Source organism: Phyllopteryx taeniolatus, chromosome 12 (assembly GCF_024500385.1).
Source record: "Phyllopteryx taeniolatus isolate TA_2022b chromosome 12, UOR_Ptae_1.2, whole genome shotgun sequence".
Lineage (NCBI taxonomy): Eukaryota > Metazoa > Chordata > Actinopteri > Syngnathiformes > Syngnathidae > Phyllopteryx > Phyllopteryx taeniolatus.
The window spans coordinates 14,328,811-14,349,435 of NC_084513.1; the positions used below are offsets into that span (position 1 = coordinate 14,328,811).

The window sequence follows — 20,625 nt, forward strand, 5'->3', positions numbered from 1 at the left end:
CAAATCACTGTAAAGAAAATAGGTGTGAAGATGGGGAATTGTTTTTATTTTTTTGACATAACATTGTGTGTACAGGTATGAAGAAAAAGAAATACAAATTCTAAAATGTTGCATTTTAGTACTCATGCGGTACTCATGTGAATTATTGGCTGAATAGTTTTAATCAAATTCACTTCGAAAAATATGTATTGACGTCTATGATGGAAAGATAATGTCACCTATTGTTGAACAGGTAAATTGTTCCGAATAAAAGTCCGAGGAGAAGTTTAATCAGGTATGGATGTGTCAAGGATAATGAATAGATGCTCAAATGGGTTTCCATATATGGATGCATATTTACACATATTTGCCACTCAATGAGGTACGCCGGAAGAATTTTACAACATCCAAAATATTAGAAATGTGAAAATGCCGAGGTTGGATTGTCTGTCATAAAGCTAACAATAAAACAAACTTATGCCGTAGTGGAAAACAACAAGTTGAAGTCTGACACTGCATCACAATGCTGCTGCTGTTTGAATTCCTCTATCTACATGAGAGAGCCATAATTAGAAATAAAATTTTTAAAAAACATATATTTTTTTACTCATTATATGTATTAGATGGGCGGCACGGTGGCCGACTGGTTAGAGCGTCAGCCTCACAGTTCTGAGGTGCGGGGTTCAATCCCCGTCCCCGCCTGTGTGGAGTTTGCATGTTCTCCCCGTGCCTGCGTGGGTTTTCTCCGGGCACTCCGGTTTCCTCCCACATCCCAAAAACATGCATTAATTGGAGACTCTAAATTGCCCGTAGGCATGACTGTGAGTGCGAATGGTTGTTAGTTTCTATGTGCCCTGCGATTGGCTGGCAACCAGTTCAGGGTGTACCCCGCCTCCTGCCCGATGACAGCTGGGATAGGCTCCAGCACGCCCGCGACCCTAGTGAGGAGAAGCGGCTCAGAAAATGGATGGATGGATGGATGTATTAGATGTCATGGATTGCACCTCATGTGGCCACTGAGTGCATCGTTACTGTCTTCAGATGTGAGGCAACATAGTGCACCACAGCCTGACCAACACAGGAGGCCAGCATTGCATCATCTTGGAAAAAATAAGAAAAAACTCCCATTACATTATTCATTTTCGTGAATGGAGACGGTCTCAGCTCTTCAGTACGGCAGTAATATTAGTCTCAGAGGATAAAAAAATATATGCCCGTGATCTTGTTATATTGTCTGTCTGCATGTGTTGCTGCACTGTTTTGTTCAGATGTAACGCTACCACATTGGTGCTTTTTGTTAGACTGTGAATGTTTATGAGTCCAGGTTAAAAACTCTTCTTTTTTCTCATGCTTTTTAGAGCATTTCTTGCACTGTATGCTGTATAAATTGTACTTTTTTCTCTCTCTTTTTGATAAGCTTTTTTTAAAAAAAATTTTTAATCATGTAAAGCACATTGAGTTACCCATCCATCCATCCATTTTCTGAGCCGCTTCTCCTCACTAGGGTCGCAGGCGTGCTGGAGCCTATCCCAGCTGTCATCGGGCAGGAGGCGGGGTACACCCTGAACTGGTTGCCAGCCAATCGCAGGGCACATAGGAACAAACAACCATTCGCACTCACAGTCATGCCTACAGGCAATTTAGAGTCTCCAATTCATGCATGTTTTTGGGATGTGGGAGGAAACCGGAGTGCCCGGAGAAAACCCACGCAGGCACGGGGAGAACATGCAAACTCCACACAGGCGGGGCCAGGGATTGAACCCGGGTCCACAGAACTGTGAGGCTGACGCGCTAACCAGTCGTCCACCGTGCCGCCACATTGAGTTACCTTGTGTGTGAAATGCGCTATATAAATAAATTTGCTTTGCTTTGTCCATGGCTTTTCCATTATGTGTTAGCATTAATTGAGTCTACTGTAATGCAAAAAAACAAATTGAAGTTCTTTTTGTTTTATTTTTAGATGCATGTTTAGTTTCAGTAAAATCCAACTAGGAGTGGAAAAACAAACAACCTTGAAGCCTCTTTTTTGAAGACTTGTTCATTAATTCTATCTGCAAAACTGCTGAAGCAAAAAACAAAAAAATCTCAAGGCACCACTGTAGCTCACTATCAGGTCACAATTTTAGAAACCATCAAAAGTAAAACACTGCATGTAAAAGTGCCACAACATCATCAGTGTCTCTACTGGTCTTTCAAAGTCCTGTTGACTCATACCAATTTCCCTACCTTGCCTTTCTGTCCAGGTTCACTGACTCCATGCCTGTACAAGTTTCCAGATCCCGGTCTGAGCAGCAGCTCGTGTGCATTAAGTCACGGTTTCTCCTCACTGCCCTCGGCCCTCCTGATAACTGACGAGGCCCCAGGAGGCCCCTCTGTGGGTGAGATGAAAGTCAACATCCAGAGGAAGAGCATCCGTGAGCTGGAGGACACCCCCGCTATGGACTCCCCGCAGATTCAAGAGCTGGAGATGTTTGCTAATGACTTCAAGATAAGGAGGATCAAACTTGGTGAGGATCTGATGTGATGAACAGTATTACTGTCCCACGCCCTCTTGTGGTATGGCCCACAAGTAACTAAAATTAGAATGGCTGAGCTGTAGATTTGTCCACGCTGTTCTTTTTATGTCCAGCATACTAGTGACCTCGCAACCTGCTTAATGTAGGTTTTGTTTCCTTCCCAACAGATGTTTCTTTTTAAATTGAACTTTTCATGATATAGGTTGTATTTATCTTTTTTTTTGTTTTTTTTTACCATTGGGGGAAAAAAATGGTATTCAAACGGGTGCGTTTACTCTGTAGTATATCTTCACCATTAAAATAAATGGAAATCTTCGGAACAACAGCTCGTATCTCCAAAAACCATATAAGCCTGAAATGTTATCAAACTCTATATCGTTTATATTCTTGCTGGAATATTTGTGCTTTGTGCTACTTTGATGAATATTTACATACTGTTGATTTGAATAGCCTACTACACATTTGAACATGTCAAGGCACCATATAGCGCTTTCTGTATGAGACCGGTTAGTACTATGTACAGTACAATATGAAATCCAAAAATAGAGGTCTGGACACAGGCAATTGACAGCAATGTGGAGTAATTACAAGTTCACTTGAATCTTGCAAAGCACATCAACCTTTACATTACAAATGCTGAAAATTACACTGAAGCTGTTATTTCTTAATATTCCAATTGAATAAAATGTAATTTCTTTAAGTATACAGTATGTATTTGTGCCTGCATGTCCAGCCTACAGGAATACCCTCGCATACAACTTACGAGTTTATGACTCCACAGGTGTAAAATTGCACAAATGTTGTCCCAATGCATTTGAAAGTTGCTGTAACCATTACATTTTTCTTTGTGTGTGTGTGCGTGTGTGTGTGCACTACTAGGCTACACTCAGACCAACGTGGGTGAGGCCCTCGCCGCCGTGCACGGGTCAGAGTTCAGTCAGACCACCATCTGCCGCTTTGAGAATCTACAGCTGAGCTTCAAGAACGCCTGCAAACTGAAGGCCATTCTGGCCAAGTGGTTGGACGAAGCTGAGCTCGCTCGAGGTGAGCCCGTCGCCGATTCCTCCTATTGCTTTAGTCACCTCTCATTATCTAGATCACCTTCTTCTCACATCCCCCCTCAGCTCTGAACAGTGATAAAATTGGAATAAATGAGCGGAAGAGGAAAAGAAGAACAACTATCAGGTAAGAATTGTTTTAATCTGCCCGTGACTGCAGCTTTTAAATAGTTCTTTATTCTCTGCTTGACCCTCAATGCAGCCTGGGAGCTAAGGAGGCTCTTGAGCACAGCTTTGTAGAAAAAAGTAAGCCATCTTCCCAGGAAATAGCCCGGATAGCCAAAGGGCTCCACCTGGAGAAGGAGGTGATCCGGGTGTGGTTCTGTAACAGGCGCCAGAGGGAGAAACGGGTCAAAACCAGCCTCAGCTCCTGCTTGGCCAAATTAAGTCCAAACTGCATAGCCCAGATGAGTAAAACACACCAGCCACTGATATAAATAATGGATAAATTCCTGATATGTCAGTTTTAGTTTGCCAGTCAGTAGGACAAAAAGAGTCAGTTGAAATTTGAAAACAGGAAATAAAAAAAATTAATAAAAAAAAGATTGAGGTAGTTAGATAAGCACTTTTCTTTTTAGTTAGCAAAGGTCATTGTTGTAGCATGAATGAAAATACATATATTTTGGTTAAATGTCTAATTTGCAGGAATATTTGCTTTTGGAATATGGTGAATTGTCAGCTAAAGTTGAAGTTTTTTTTAAATACTAAATTTGTATGTTTTCATTTATAATTCACAAGTTGTTGATGTATTTATATATTTGTCAGTAGAGATGCAGTTCTTATTTCACTAATTAGAATTATGATGTTGTACCAGATAAAATAGCTGAACTCTGGCAACAAATTATTTATTCAGATTTAATATATTATATGCCAAATTCCTGGGTTTTTAATTATAGTTTGAGCACAAACATTCTTGTTTAATATATTTTGGGTTGTTGTGATATAACAACTCCACAGGTGCCTGCAGTGTAAGCTTGTGAGTTGATACAAGGTATTACCGAGAGAAATTAGCTTCAGTGTCATACTGGTGAAAGCATCAGTTGTGATTCATAAGTCCAACCAGAGGACAGGCACCAAACTGGCAGTAATTTATTTTTAACTGCAGTTAAGTCACATCTTTCAACACGTTTATTTTGTAAAGGATAAAAAAAAATGTTGGTAGAAACTTGCAGCTGTCTTTAAAATGCCTTGAGTTTTATATCCTTACTATTGCTACTTTTCTAGTTCATTTCTCCAAAGAGACCGAATAAAAGAAATCTGAACGACTCCCAAATTGTCTTTCTTCTGTATGTACATATGTGTATATAATGATGCATTTGAGGGCAACTGCTAAAGCTATAAAGATAATTAATTCTAAACGCCTATTCATTCCAACATATTTATGAAGGCGATGCATCTGTCGGTGAAAAACGTTCAAGTAAAAAAATAAAAAAATAAAAAAATAAATAAATAAAATAAAAATCCTGTTGGATATGACAACTACGCCACCTGCTGTTACATTTTTTCCCCTGCATGATAAGCAATTTTAAATACATTGACGACTATGTAAAAGTTGAGCTGGCTTAACTTGGTTAGAATCCTACTCTATACTATTGTCCTTTGTTATGAATGCAGATATGGATACAGTTTATATAAAGAATAAACATGCTGTTACCACAAGCCTGACAAGCTCCAGAAAGGTTGTTTTAAAAAGAAGACATCTCACAAAAAGTCAGAAGGGTTTTGTTTATAGTTACATTTCATGTGTAAATGAAAATGACATTTTCCACCAGTCTCTCATTTAGTTTAACTTGTTGCATATGGTGGTGTTGCTGAAATATTGGGATTTGATGTAAAATTAAAATCCCAATTGGTGTGTCGTGATGTGCATTCAGATCCTTTGTTTTAGCAGTTTATGTAATACTAAACCCTTCCAACTTAACTGTCCATTCTTTAAAAAGGAAATATGCACACTATTAAAATGGTGTACCAGAAGAAAGTTTATTACTTATAAAATCCAATTTACAGAGTCCCGTAATTAAGGAAACAAGCACACACAAATTAAAACAGAATTCTCACGCAATCATATTTTCAAATATGTTTTTGCTCAATGGATCTTCTTAAAATGTTTACAAATGTAGGACTGAATGAAGAAACTAATTGTATGCTGTGCATGTGTGATACATGCACCCAAAACAAAAAAAGTCTGGGAAAATGGGGATAAAGTAAGAGCAAAAAGTCCAAAGACAACGATGGAAAAGTCACTCATGGTAGCCCAGACACCAAAGCGCAGAATCAGCTTCATCTCTTGAGGAAGAACACCTCTTGTGTCACAGTGACAATTGTTTTGCTGAGTTTTTGTGTATGTTTGCAGCAAGAAGCAGCTTGTCAAAAAAAAAAGGAAAGAAAAAAAAACATCCATAACTGCACAGCAGCTGAAAGGGAAGGACGGCAGGACAGGCGCCATCCGCCAATCACTGAAGAACTCCCGTGATTTCTACAATAAGATAAAGACCAACTAAGAAACCCCCAGAATCCCTCAAGTAATTACTAAGTATGGAACACTCTATGGCTAACAGTGGTTGGTTAGTACCAACAGTCAGCAGTGTAAATGCGTTGTCTCAGAAAATCTTTACAAAGTTTAATCTCTGATTACTTTGTGAAGCTGAGGTTTCAATTGATGCTTCACTCATTGCTTATGTCCATTTTGCCCTCCAAATAAAGGAATAAAACTTGTTAGAAGTGAACAAGAATGTATTAAATGATCGTGTATAGCGTCAAGTTTCAGCAAAGGTAGATGATGAATTGCATATGCACTGTATGTAGCCCTTCTGAAGAGAATGAGCTGCACCGTAAACACGAGTGCAGGTGGCTTCCAGCTTTTTTGAGTCAAGTGTGGATCATTCATCCACCAGTAATAGGCCTGTCAATGGATTGACTGGGTCAGTGTGTGTTTGTGCGAGTGTGTGCGTGTAACAATTTAACCAGTGACCAAGTCAGTGCGTCAGTCGCCGTACGAAAGAGAACGGATGATGCATCCAAAGATGTTAGTCCACGCCCAGGGCGCGGAGCTGTCTCTCGATCTCTTCGTCGGACAAAGTGGCCTTTTTGGACTCGGCGGCGGCTCCGGGGACACTCTTTCCTGCAGCTGGAGCACGGACCATCTGCGCAGACACACACACACAGAGGCAGAAATAATGAAAACATGCTTACTGGCAGCTCTTCTTGTCCAGCGGGTACAATATATGACAGCATGCAGATCATGATTACTTATCTAATTGCAAATTTAGAAGCAGCTTCAAGATTTCTGTTCCTGCTCTACAGCTGTGCTCTTGCTTATTGGACAATGTCGGTGAGGGAAATGCTATAACTTAGACACCCACTCATGGCAGATTGCCAGCCTGGTACTTTAACTCCGAGCAGAGAAACTGAGAGATCAGCTCTAACTTGTGGCGGCTGCTATGCCATTAGCAGAGCTCAAAGCTCACTTCATACGGCTTAATCAGATACATGCGTAACACATAGGGGTGCAAAATTCCGGAAATCTTCACAGTTGGAAACGTTCAATGGGATTGAATAAACCAGGAATTTACAAACAGCGCATTGGCGGTGTGTTACCGTAATGCAGAGTAGGAAAAATCTTTGTGGCGGCTGGCTTGACTTTCTTTTTGACTGGAGGATGGCCTGACTGCAGTTGTTTTTCATACGGTGTAGGTAATGGCATTTTGGAGAAATAACTGCACGGGGGACATATTTCTTGTCCAGTACTTTGACTTTTTTTCTGCCATTTTTTCAGATGGGTGAACAGATTAGTTGTTACCCTGCGGGGCACACAACTCTTGCTGCACTCTTGAAGAACAACGTTAAACAAGAAGTGTAGACGTCTTGTTTAACATCACTTGCCATGAATGGAAACGTGTAGAAAATAGATGTTGATCCCTTTTTGAGGCACTAACTCTTCACCGTGATGATCATCATCTGCACTTTTTGCTATACTTTCATCTCTCGGCATGACTTGATTGCTTGACTGAGTACTGAGTCTCCTGCAGCAGGCTGAGCTCGGCACCGCTCGCTTGGTATTTAGGCAGCTCAATGCTGGTTGGCTGACTACTGGTTTAGAAAGCACTTCATTTAAAAACATAAAATCGCAGATGATCAGGCTAATTTAATCGTGGCAGCCAAACTCGTGATCATGATTAAAATTCAATTAATCGTGCAGCCCTAGTTCCGAATTAATCCCCATAAAAGTTTTCATTATACTTTTTTCATTTAATAAACATTTTACATTTAATAAGCATTTGGAAAATTCCCCATCTTAAATTGAAATTTACAGGAATTTTCCACCCCCTTGCAAGCCTAATGAAACATAAATAATTTCCTAATTGTACCTTAAATTATTTTGTCCCTTTTGCATTAGTAAAATGTCATGTAGTGATCAAATGTGTTGGACAGGCACTAAGATGCTTTCTCATTTGGACCTCCTTACCTTTCCTGAGATCTCAATACCAATTTCATCCAGAACTTGGTTGACAATGTCCTCAGATTCCTCATCATCTCCAGATTCATCCAAGAAGTCATCCATGGTATCGTTTACTAAATAAAAAAAGGGGAAAAAAACAACAACTCCTTTAAGTAGGTCTGAAACAAGGATTTTTGCTCACACTTTGTACTTTGGAGATTGAAAGCACATTTTTCTATAGTTTCTTGCTAATGCAGGCAGCACTGTGGCCGACTGCTTAACAAGTCTGGGATTTGAATCTCAGCTCCAGTCTTCCTATGTGGAATATGCATGCTCTCCTTGGCTTGCGTGTGCTTTCTGAGGGGGTACTCTAGTTACCTACCACGTTCCAAATCATGTCAAGTCAACTAGGATTGTCTCCAGCTCACAATGAGGTCAAGCGCTATAGGAAATGCATTTGATTCAAAGAATACATTGAATGCCCCCAAAATGTAGATATCGATATTCATTCACATTCTCTCTCTCTTTGCACATGCATAGGTGTTTGTGTGTGCGTGTTTGTGTGTGTTCCTTACTCATGTCCTCCGTCATGCCCATCTTCATGTTTTCCTTCTGGAAATCTTGCATGGTCTTCATAGTCTTCTGAGGATCCATTTTTTTGTTTATCGCTTGCATTGTCTGCAGATATATTTACGAACACAGTTTAAGTTGAAGGCTCTCAGTGCCGCTGCGATGATGATGAAAAGAGTGCAAAGGAACAAAACACCAGCAGCACAGACAGGGTAAGCTGAATCCTCTTATAAGACGAGATATCATAATGTCTGCAGCGATAGTTCTTACAATGTATTTTACATGCCATTATGAGCATACATTGAAAACTAAACTAAATCTAAATGACAGTTTCTGTGAGTGTCACATTAGTTTGGGGATGTTTATAACTAATATCCATCCATCCATCAATCTTCTGTACCACTTTATCCTCACAAGGGTCGTGCTGGAGCCTATCCCATCTATCTTCGGGCGAGAGGGTATACCCCTGAACTGGTCTCCAGCCAATCGCAGGGCACATAATAAACAAATAACCATTCGCGTACACATTCACACCTACGGGCAATTTAGAGTCTTCAATCAACATACCAAGCATGTTTTTGGGATGTGGGAGGAAACCGGAGTGCCCGGAGAAAACCCACGCAGGTACGGGGAGAACATGCAAACTCCACACAGGCGAGGCCGGAATTTGAACTAACTAATATGTTGTATATATGTAACTAATATGTTGAGGCGACATTTCGCTTGTCTCATCAGGGGGCCCACAGCAAGTCACTCAGAGTCGCAATATATGTTTGGCGTGCGCTTCCTGATGCAATCTTTCCATTTTTTTTTAAATCCAGGTAAATATATATATATATATATATATAATTATCCCAAAACAAGAATACAGTATGTCGAAAATTACTAAAAAAAGAAAACAAAACTGGATGGTCTACTTTCATGCAGCACTATCTGATGCGCCACACGTTCAAGATAATACTACTCTCATTGTGTGCTGTCAGAAAAACAAGTGCCAGTAAAAGGTGACTAACTAATCATGTCAACTAAATGACGCAGACACTCAACATCCTCATGCCGAAACCGCCTAAAGATTATACCTCATTAATTAAGGGATTAATTATAGCTGACCTGTGTGTTTGCTGAGGTTTGCCTCTGAAATGAGCATGTGGCTTCTGGGCTTTTTGTTCCTCTTATACAACATTAGCAAAGCTGAGATTCAGCTTCACAAAGGGACAAAAAAATAAAATAAAATAAAAAAAATAATAAAAAAAATCACATTCATACTTTAATAACGTCCTAAAATATGGATACCAATACTGAAAATAGTTCACAATTGTAACCGTGACACACCTAACTTGTTTTTTTTCTTTCATCATTACTGGGACTTAGAGCTTTTTGACTGATGGTACTAGATCCACTGGTAATCTATTTTTTTCTTGTGTTCAAAGACAAAAGTGCAATTTCATGTTAAACAACTGTTCAGCACATTCCTCTGACTAGTCTCAGCATACACAATCTTTTAAGATCCAATACAAGAGGCAGAAGTAAAACAGCTTTTCACCGACACGAAATTTACAGGGATGTACGACTGCACTAAATAGTGATTTTAATGCACTACATATTAAAATGACTATTTGAGAAAATTAAAAACAGGAGGCTGAAATGTTCTGCCTCTAGCTCTAAAACGGTTAACTGAGTTGTGGTCCACTCCCATTTAATTGTACACACAATGCACTTTATCATTAAATATTGAATATCAAACAGGGTTCCTGTATCTTTTCTTTTTTGTATTTTAGTAAAATATGATTTAACAAAAGAAAACATTAAATAACAATGAAATACATGTAAATACTTCACAGAGATAGTGTTTGTTTGAGCCACTGTGCGCACAGCATACACATGCGTGTAATGGCTACAGTGGTACAACCTCCGCCTCAATTTGGGCCAGAAACAACCTTGTATGTTTGTTACCTTATACAACTACATCAATGTTTCTAAGAACTGATTTGAATGACCTCCTTTTAATAAGGTGTCATATCAAGGACAATACCTTTGCTGATGTAGACATGGCCCCAGCCATCTTCATTTGGGAGTTCATGAGTTTGGTCTGAATAGATATGGCGGTGGCTTTGGAGCTGACTGCGTATGTGTGGTTCTTCTGCTTCCTCAGCTGGACCAACTGCTTGGCTAGGATCTTACAGGCCTGCCGGTTACCACTCTTCGCCATTTTCTTGATCTCTGCTTCCTGGAGAGGAGAATCAACATTAGAGGACACCGTCCCAAAGACTTTATTAAAGTGAATGAAAAATGTTGCCCATCATCTGTAGTTATAATGATAAATTCTTAGTCCAAGTAACAAATCCAATAACTTGTCGGAAGTCTGAAGTCTGTTACAATAGAAATGCATATAACACAAATTCTTCCCATGGGCTCACCACTTGTGGGAGGGGTCATAGGCGTCGGGTGCAGTGTGATCTGGACGGTGGCCGAAGGCGGGGACTCGATATAGTCGGGCTCACCTCAATGCATGGCTTGGGCTCTGGTACCAGTCCTCTTGAGAGGGGTTGGACTCTCTTCCACTCTGGAGTTGCAAACGGTGAGAGACGCCGAGCAGGAGTGGGTATACTTATTGCCCCTCGGCTCGGCGCCTGTACATTGGGGTTCGCCCCGGTGGAAGAGAGGGTAGCCTCCCTCCGCCTTCGGTTGGGGGGGCGGGTCCTGACTGTTGTTTGTGCCTTTGCACCACACAGCATTTCAGAGTGACCACCCTTTTTGGAGTTCTTGGAGGGGGTGCTGGAGAGCGTTGCCGCTGGGGACTCCATCGTTCTGCTGGGGGACTTCAATGGTCGCATGGGCAATGACAGTGAGACCTGGAAGGGCGTGATTGGGAGGAATGGATCAGAACCCGAGTGGTGTTCTGTTATTGGACTTCTGTCCTCACCATTGTCCATAACGAACACCATGTTCAAGCATAAGGGTGTCTACAGATCCACTTGATCGATCTATGTTCCTACCCTCACCTATGGTCACGAGCTGTGGGTCGTGACCGAAAGAACAAGATACAAGCAACCGAAATGAGTTTCCTCCGCAGGGTGTCCGGCTCTGCCTTAGAGATAGGGTGAGAAGCTCGGTCATCCGGGAGGGGCTCAGAGTAGAGCCGCTGCTCCTCCACACTGAGGAGCCAGATGAGGTGGCTCGGGCATCTGTTTAGGATGCCTCCTGGATGCCTCCATGGTGAGGTGTTCCGGGCACGTCCCACCGGGGGGAGAACCCGGGGACGACCCAGGACACGCTGGAGAGACTACGTCTCTCAGCTTGCCTGGGAACGCCTCGGCAGCCCCTTGGAAGAGCTGGAGGAAGTGGCTGGGGAGCGGGAAGTCTGGGCTTCCCTGCTAAAGCTGCTGCCCCTGCGACCCGACCTCAGATGTGGAAGAAGATGGATGGATGGCTAACAAATAAAACCATGTATTGATAAACCAACAAACATACCCACAAAGCTCCCAAGAGAATCACAGCGTGTACAAATATAGATATTAGAAACACAGCCAATATTGTTGAGGCCACATTCAGTGAGATGCAAATGCAAGCTTTTAGCTTTTGTAAACATCAGAATGTACACTAATGCCCACAGCCATCAGCGGTGTGGACGCATCCGTGTGTTTGTCTGTGTACACTTCCCAAGAGACAATAGTGGAGCTCCAGGTTACAGGAAGCTAGCCAGGCCTTTGAGCAGCCTTGTTTATTTCATGTGTGTGCGCTGTAAGCATCCTTGATCGGAAATAATTAATTATTCATATTTGAATCTAGGCTCGCATAGAAACCAGAGTATGTGATGCATGAGTATCAGACCTGCTGCGCCAGCCCGCAACGAGTAAATTTGGACAGAAACCTATGCATGAAACAGAGGCAGACGGTGATTATTATAATGTCCACTTCACTTATTTCATTCAAATACAGGAGTGAGCACAAGACACAACTGTCTGTGCCTGAGGTGGAAATGTGAAGTGGAGTGTTTCGTGAATCCAACAACTGTGAACCTTAAAGGCAGACAGATGCCTGAACAACAGATGGACACAATGTTGCTGTAGCGATCATTTCACTGAAGCGAATACATGGCAATATAGGACAAAAAATTTTCAGATAAACTGCATGCTATTCAAAAAATGTGGAAGGTTTAAAAACAAATGACCATAGATGCTTGATTGGGGGTGGGGGGGGCTAGTAAGTTAAAATAGACATTCTAGTTATGCTCTTTGTTAACGAGCACTCAACTACTGTATGTGTACTGGTGCATCTCAGTGAATTTGATTATATTATATTGTCATATACAAGATCATTTACTTCAGTAGTTTATTTCAAAAAGTGAAGCTCATATCATATAGATAGGAATAAAAATAGGAAATTACTTTTGGGAAGGCCAATTCCTACATTAAAAATCATTTGATGTCATTAATTTTTTTTTAAGATGGTGAAAATCTGGGATATTCTTAGCTATAAGCATCAAAATCATGAAATATTTCACGTATAAAATTCACTTTTTGAATGTAATGAAATAAATTACGTTTTTCACAACATTCTAATTCAGTGAGTTGCACAAATATGTAGCCCCATGGAAAACAAAAATTAAAAAAAATCATCGTCATGTACTTCCATCCTGGGGGAAAATTGGTTTTGTAATTTGTGCATTTTTTTGCTGGAGAAAGTGCAAGTGTGTGCAAGTACTCAGGGCTAAACTGCAAATATAGGTCATTTCCACCTCTTAGCTCTACATTTCTTCTATTGAGAACATGCGACTGAGGTTCAAAAACAACCAATTAGCAAATGTGAAATTAAAACCTTGTCCCCCGGGGAAGTAATTATGTCCTGTATGATATTTACTTAATACAATAGAGGCGAGAGGACACGTCTTGTTTCTTTCATCTGGCAGCGAGAGGAAATGTGTGCTTTTGTGCAAACGGCCTTATTGTGGATGTGTGTTGAGCGTGTATGTCGACGTGAGATAAAGAGGAATGGTTGCATGGTTTGCCTGCAGCAAAGCCAACGCAGCAGATCCATCATATCTATTAATTGAGACCCATTAGTCCGACAGACACAATGCCTGCAGTAGCAAGTGGAAACCGAGTCTGTCTCTGAATGTCTGCAAATCAAGGTTGTCATGGTTGGGGATTGATGCAATATGTAGCAATAAATATGTACAAAATGGTCTATTTATTTCTCATTTTTGTGTATGTTAGGGTCTCACAATTTGCTTCTCTTGCTTCTCCAGGGACACTCTGTCTCTTGTGATCTGTCTCTGGGTGCCACGTAACTCCCTTGATTGTTCCTTGATAATGTCTTGGGAAAGAGAGAAAGTTTTGAATTTTCAAACACAGTGGCCCTTCACCACCCTCAACATTAGGTAAACCTGTACAATATTATTCACAGCAAACACAAAAAAAATTACTTGACAGACAGAAATGTGATTAATTAATTATTTAATTAAAAGACAATAAATAAATAAAAATAAATTACAATCAAGAAGACAACATCATTTTGGCCCTCAAGTACCGGTACTGGTTCTAAACACAAAATGTTAACACCTATGTCAAACAAAACTGTGACCTTGTGGTGGATAGTCTAATTATTTCTTCCCTGCTTGTAGCTAAACAGGATAGCAACATATCAGTGTATTTTTACACCACTGCAAACTAGAAGAACACATTATTAATATAATACCTTTCTTTGTTTAGTTGCTATTGTGGCATGAACTGGTAGGGAGTTGCCAAGAACAATTACCGTAATTTCTCATGTATAATACACACTTTTTATTCCTAAAAAAAAAATCATCAAAAGTTGATAGAGCATATTATACATAGAAGGAAAATGGAGAAAAAATACCCCACTGTGTAGATGCATAGCGCTACTTAGGGGTTGTGAAAAGGTGTAGTTTTATTTCAATATATCCATCCATCCATTCATTTTCCTAGCCGCACCTCTTCTCATCTTTAGCTTTGGTTTCATCAGACCATAAGACATTTTCCTACACGTGTTTGTAAGATTTTGTTATGCTCCATATGCTGGAATAGGACTAGTTTTTTTCTGAGTATGCCACATCACAGTTCTAAGAAAGTATGCACACTTGTGCAACCGCATTATTTCAATTGTTTGTTTTTACTTGCCCTCTCAAAGATGTTTTTTTTAACTGAGTTCCACAGGTAATGGGCCACATTAATGGAAAAAGTTTGAGAATCATTTATATTTGTCTCATTTATATATATATATATATATATATATATATATCACAAAAACCTAACATTCGAAAAGGGGTGTGTAGACTTTTTGAATTCACTGTAGGTAGCCCACAACAAAATCGACTTAGTTTCATAATTTAGTTCTGTAACTTGATGACAGATTGGGTAGGTAGGCAAAAGTTAGAACTAAAGAGGAAATACTTGTTCACACTTATCCCTCTCAGTTTGTCGTAACCCTACAAATGACAAAAAATATTTTCTGTACAATGCTGTGGTGACTATTCTTGCTTTTGACATCTAATCTCCAATGAATAAAGTTTGCAGCCAACAGAACAGCAAGGATTATGTAGGATCGTTCCTATTAATTTTAAAAGTCTATCTAGCTATTCATCAAATCCATCTATCGGCATTACTAAAAATCTAAAACATGACACAGTTGCTTTAATAGTGAGCAGTGTCTCCGGCAGCACATTCCCACAACACGGCAGCTCTGCACGGACAGCCCGCATCGCTACTGAGTCAACTTAATACCTCCCACAACATTGCTAAGTGGCATCATGTGAGATAATGCATGACCATAAATCCACACAAGGTTTGTGTGGCAGAATAAAAAAGTCAGTGGCTTGACCTAACACACACTCAAAACCTCAGTAGTTTAGACCGTACCTTTGGTAAAATGATCTTTTGATATATTAATTACTTATGAAATAGAAAAAAAACCAAATAAACTAAATAAATGTAATACAATACAAATATAAACAATTAAAAATATTTTAAAAATCAGTGAAGAATCCAGGCCAAAAATAAAAAGTACAAAAATAAAACAAAATCATTGTTGGTCCCTTTTGATGGCTAAGGACCTCCTTGAATCTGAGGTAAAAGGATCTAATCTAGGATCATCAAGAGAGGAAAGACTTCAACCAGCTTCCATGTACAAAAAAAAAATCCCCCAAAAAATCAATATATTCTCTGGAATAAAAACAAGTAACAGTAATTGTAACCAAGTGTACAATTCAATTCACTCAACGTTGGAATCCATTTAAAAAGGAGGGGGCATAACACCTTGAAAGAAAGAGAGAGTTCAAGAAACAACAAGAAATCGCTTCGGCGGAGCAGAAAGTTCCCATGAAGTCAGTGGATCCACGTCACGTCGTGTTAGACCACTTACGAGAGCGAAACGTGAATACGTACACGGTGACGCAGCAACAACATCTTCAAGTGGGAGGGATATCGTCCTACAAATACAAGTGATCAACCCCCCCCAATCCCTATTTTCCAATCACCTAATAACCAGAAACCATTTACAACCCAAGGCTAAAAATGATGCGACGATACAAGACATAGTGAGGACATTTGGTGAATTTTGCCTAAGAAGCTGAGAAGAATCTGATGTTGGCTTGGTATAAGGCTGCGGTGATGGTAAGAACCAAATGTGGACCAACGCTACGAGTGAAACTAGGATGCCCATTTTGGGAGGAGTAGGTAGGTCCAGGAAAAATACTTCCCTTAAGATGCACTAATTATTTATTTTGTGCTTTTACTAACAAAAAGGTTTGTGGTGAAATTGACATTAAGATTATATGCCAGTTGTTCTGCGATCTTCCAATTGTACTCTATATAATCACACTTAATTATGGATTGAATTATTAATTTCTTTTTATTGGGGTCGGCTTGTGCCCTTGTCAGCCTTGATTATCTAGCCGGAGGATAATACTTTGAGATTGAGAGACCACTCAGATTTGTGACAACGCTATATATAAAAAAATCAACGCATTCAAAACTATTTTAGTACTGTATCGACTAAAATTAACATGGAACAATACAACAAGTTCATTACAGTAGCAGACGTCCAACAGATAAGACACAGGCAGATTATAGCCAAATGATATACAGATGTTGATACTATACGATCGATCGATCGATCGATAGATAGATCACAAACTACAACTACTGTTTAGCAAGTTAAAATGCAACATTAAGGTGAATATTGTAATATAACCAACACAGGCTAAATTCAAAAAGGGAAAACGACTTTCGTGAGAAGACCGGTTTTTCCAATCATTTAGAGTCGAAACTACATTTTTGCCATTTTGACATGTTTGAATACATCCTAGCCGATAGAGTGAAGTAACTAGATGAGATTCGTAGTCATTTTCAAGGCAGATTCACAAGTACAACATTCTATTTTAGATATAAATATACATTTAATAGAAACTACTGACGCAGTATGTGTCCAATGACTCATGGAACATCTAAAACAGGTCAAACGAGTTCGAGTTTGAGGAATGACTAGTTACCATCTCCAGCTAAAAACACAATTTAGCTAGCTTCTCACACAAAACAAACTTACCGTCGACAGTCTTCTTCTTGAACAGGGAAGCCATCGTTTTGCTTTGAAAACGACTCTTATATAAAATACGAAGGTTACGGAAAAATACACTGAAACGACTCCTGTCGTAAATAAGCTCAGTGTTTGACGAACCGAGAGGCCGGTGTGTTAGTTTAGCAGTCTCGGTCGTGTCTTCCTGGTTGACTTTGTGCTGACGGGGAGTTCAGTTCCTCCCTCAGCTGACTGGCTCCACCGCTCTCGATGACGTAACGGGACGCAACCGATGCTGCCTTTACTTGTTCCTCGTGAAACGCACGTCGAATTGATTAAAAATAGAAGAGAAACAGTTTTTTTGTTTGTTTGTTTTTATTTTTAAACCAGAAAATGGCTCTCTTTTAACACATTTACAGCACAGTGGCTGCAGAGGAGCGATGTCGTTACAAGCAAGTCAGCGTGAAAGTTATTGCTACACATGCTGTTTTCTTCCGTTTAGATTAGGTCTTGAAGGCAGCACTGAAATTACAGACGTGATAATAGATTTAATTTCTTCTCGATCGAAAGGAACAGAATGTTTTGACTGTGATGAACAATATATGCTTCATCACTTTAAAACAAATATTTTTAAGTACACACAATTGATTAAACAAAGCTTCACAAATTAATGAGATCAAATACATGCCATTATCATAAAATCTGCCTTTACAAAGATAATAATGATCAGTTTAGATGTCACACTGTTGTAGGTGTACGGCACTAATACTTTTATTATTAATGGCTGTTGTAGCTGTCACTCAGTTCAATGAACAGTTTTCAGACGGCTGGTTTATTTGCAGATTGGTATCATCAGACAGGGGTGACGGAACCAGGGGGGCACTGGGGGCACGTGCATCCCCACTTTTTACCCTATGTGCAGTATTTATGCGATGTGGCGCTTTGCTCCATTAATCATGTGTTACCTCACAAATAAATATGTCCCGGCCCTACACTATACGACGAAGTGTCCGGGCCACAATACCCCTTTTCAGGAATGGAAAATTTCGATCAACAATGTACATGCACATCCAGCTGTAGTTTACAGTGGCATTGGAACTGCACTCCATTGTGCTTATCGCTATTTCAAATAGTTTGCCTCTCTCGTGTTGCAAAAAAAACAAAAACAAAACAACAACAACAACAACAACTAAATATTAGAAACACCACTCAGTAGAGTGTATGTTAAATCCTATTGTATAGGATTGTGTAAGACTGGGCAGGCTTTTTTGTCTTTTAGTGTACATCTTTCTTTTATGAGTATTTTTTTTTTTACTTTTTAGGTGTTGCATGATGCATCAGTGAGACAAAATGATTGTGAGAAAACAACACACAGTTTATTCCAATCCTTTGAAACAAACAGCAACAAAAACAACAATCCAAAACAAACAACAACAAAAACATTATCCAATTCCTCACAGTATACTATTATCTTCTCTTAATTTCCTTCCATATCTCATCACCCCAAGGGACTAGGGCTTCCACTGCCTTTTATTGTGTATTCATATTGTCTTATTTCATATTGATGCTGAGGGCAACTTTATGTGGCGAGGTGGGACTCATGAACCATAGCCAACTCAATTTAGTGCATGCGAGCATGTGTGTGCTGGTGTTGGTGATGGGTGGCAGAAATGGTGGGAGATGCCCAGTTAAAAGAGGAGGGGGGGGGGGGGGGGGATCACGGGAAGCCCACAGCTCTTCTATCTCCGAGGAGGTGTGTGTGCGTGTGTGCAGCGGCATGTCGTCCTGAGGCGTTGTTCTTGTTAAGGTTATTAGGGAAGATGTTTCCCACTAATCACTGGAGGACCACGGGGACTCCCCCCACTAAATGGGCTCATCATCATCGGGCCTCAGTGGTGAAAAATTGGCTGCAAGCGTTTAGGGCTCCTCCAGGTATGCAAACCCTGCATTTGTCTACAAGGTGGCTGGTGAAAAGTACCCCAGTGTCAAGTATGTATTTATTAAAACATAATTTAAAATGTAATTTTTGGTTGAAACAAACACTTGCAGCAGCACAGTGGAGTAATGAGAGAGGTGCACTTAACTACACTGAAAACATGATTTGTTTTGTATGTATATCAATTTGTTAACAGTACATATCAACAACGTAAACACAAAACACGAGATGTGCATCACTAAGCAAAGTCCTTCCATATCCATCTCTATTATATGTCTGTTAGGAATAATCAACTGATGCGTAGGTCTTTAAAACTCTATGTTTGTTTTAGTAGAGTGGTTAATTTTTCAACAGTTTGAGCATGGGACAAATGGACAAAGATGTTATATTATATGTAAAAATGAAAAGTAAAGGACAAAGGTTTTTGGAAATTAGATTAATTTGGAAGTCAAGCAGCATTACGGAACAAGCATGTTCGATTTTGGAGGTTCCATTGTATTTTAATGTCCTTGAAAATCAAAATTGGTCATCATCAGAAGAAGTGCTATCCACTGAAAAACAAAGAGGCCGTTTAATCAGTTTTATCTTTTTTTATTATTATAATTAGGAAATAACTTCATTTCCAATTTGTCTCTGTTAATTCTTATCTGGCATCACTTTGGTCCTCCACATTCTACTGCTGTCTATCATTTAGCCTAGGGCAATATGCATTGTTAAAGCACTACACATTGAGTGTATGGGTCCACGCGCGCACACACACACACACACACACACACACACATGCACACACACACACACACACACATGCACACACACACACACACTGGAAAGACTTTCATGTGTGAAATGAAAACTCTGAACAATCCACGGGTGTCGCGGCCATAAAGCACGCCAAGCTATTCAGCTTTGCGGTATTATTGAACAAATCATTCGAATCGTCTCACTTGATGTCTGTAAAGTTGCTGTGGGCTGATAACAACTGTGTGTGTTTTCTCCTCCTCTGTACAGATAAACCTCCTCGTGGAGAACCAGTGATGAGAGCGATGGGTGTCGCTTTGTGGAACTGAAACTAAGGAGTCCAAACAAATCCTCCCAAATCTTTGTAGTGGTTTGACATTGTTTTTCTCAGATCGTGTCTGTGCAGTTTATACAGAACAAAAACTAGAAGTGAGACAGGAAAATTATGGATTTGACTGGCTGTGTAAAATGCTGTTGTTATATGTGACTAGAATGGGTATGTACCAACCCACTGCAAAGTTTTATGAAATGGGTTATATAATCTTGTTTACTAGAGGACATGTAAACAGTGATCAAAACAATATCACAGTAATGCTTTTTTTTTGCTTATTATTTATTATTGTGGTTGTAGTTTGCAATTACGTGCACTGAGAGCTGTTTCTAATATTTTTTTACACTAATGTTGCTAAATAAGGTAAACAACCTTATACAACCAGTATGTGATGTGACTGAAAAATCTGCAAAATAAAACAATAAATCGTTAAATTAATGCCTTTCTGATTTGATCTTACTGCATTTTCCAGGTGTACCTAAGGCTGTGACCAATGATTGTATTTGTCTCCTTTGGCTGAAACAAAA

At 39.8% G+C, this 20,625-nt stretch overlaps 2 protein-coding genes and 1 long non-coding RNA gene across 4 annotated transcripts in view; 2 read left to right on the forward strand and 1 right to left on the reverse strand.

The window, feature by feature from the left end:
- pou1f1 (POU class 1 homeobox 1) overlaps positions 1-4,813 on the forward strand; it is a 13,110-nt gene extending 8,297 nt beyond the window's left edge. The window contains exons 4-7 of the mRNA XM_061792907.1: positions 2,223-2,486; positions 3,375-3,539; positions 3,620-3,680; positions 3,756-4,813. Of these exons, the coding sequence (XP_061648891.1) occupies positions 2,223-2,486; positions 3,375-3,539; positions 3,620-3,680; positions 3,756-3,990 (725 nt within the window). The 3' untranslated portion in view covers positions 3,991-4,813. The remainder of the gene's footprint in view (positions 1-2,222; positions 2,487-3,374; positions 3,540-3,619; positions 3,681-3,755) is intronic.
- Positions 4,814-5,514: 701 nt separating this feature from the next.
- On the reverse strand, positions 5,515-17,329 carry chmp2ba (charged multivesicular body protein 2Ba). 2 transcript variants are annotated; one of them, XM_061792391.1, is made up of 6 exons: positions 17,124-17,328; positions 13,786-13,877; positions 10,594-10,788; positions 8,567-8,669; positions 8,019-8,125; positions 5,515-6,696 (listed from the first exon to the last, which is right to left on the reverse strand). In XM_061792391.1, the coding sequence occupies exons 1-6, from the start codon at positions 17,155-17,157 to the stop codon at positions 6,580-6,582; spliced, it is 648 nt and encodes a 215-aa protein (XP_061648375.1). In that variant the 5' UTR covers positions 17,158-17,328; the 3' UTR covers positions 5,515-6,579. The 2 variants fall into 2 exon arrangements, with proteins under 2 accessions (XP_061648375.1, XP_061648376.1); XM_061792392.1 differs by lacking the exon at positions 13,786-13,877 and having other exon boundaries at positions 17,124-17,329.
- Positions 16,119-20,536, forward strand: LOC133486765 (uncharacterized). The gene is made up of 2 exons (XR_009791120.1): positions 16,119-16,255; positions 20,038-20,536. It is a non-coding gene; the product is annotated as an uncharacterized LOC133486765 (long non-coding RNA).
- The last annotated feature ends 89 nt before the right edge of the window (positions 20,537-20,625 follow it).

What these genes read in the sequence shown, in the direction of transcription:
- chmp2ba (XM_061792391.1), bottom strand. Translation starts at nt 17,157, where the DNA reads ATGGCTTCCCTGTTCAAGAAGAAGACTGTCGACG. An exon ending in AGAAGCAAGAGAAGCAAATT is followed by an intron (nt 10,789 to 13,785) that starts GTGAGACCCTAA and finishes TCTCCTCTCCAG; the next exon opens with GAAGCAGAGATCAAGAAAAT. An exon ending in CCATGTCTACATCAGCAAAG is followed by an intron (nt 8,670 to 10,593) that starts GTATTGTCCTTG and finishes ATATATCTGCAG; the next exon opens with ACAATGCAAGCGATAAACAA.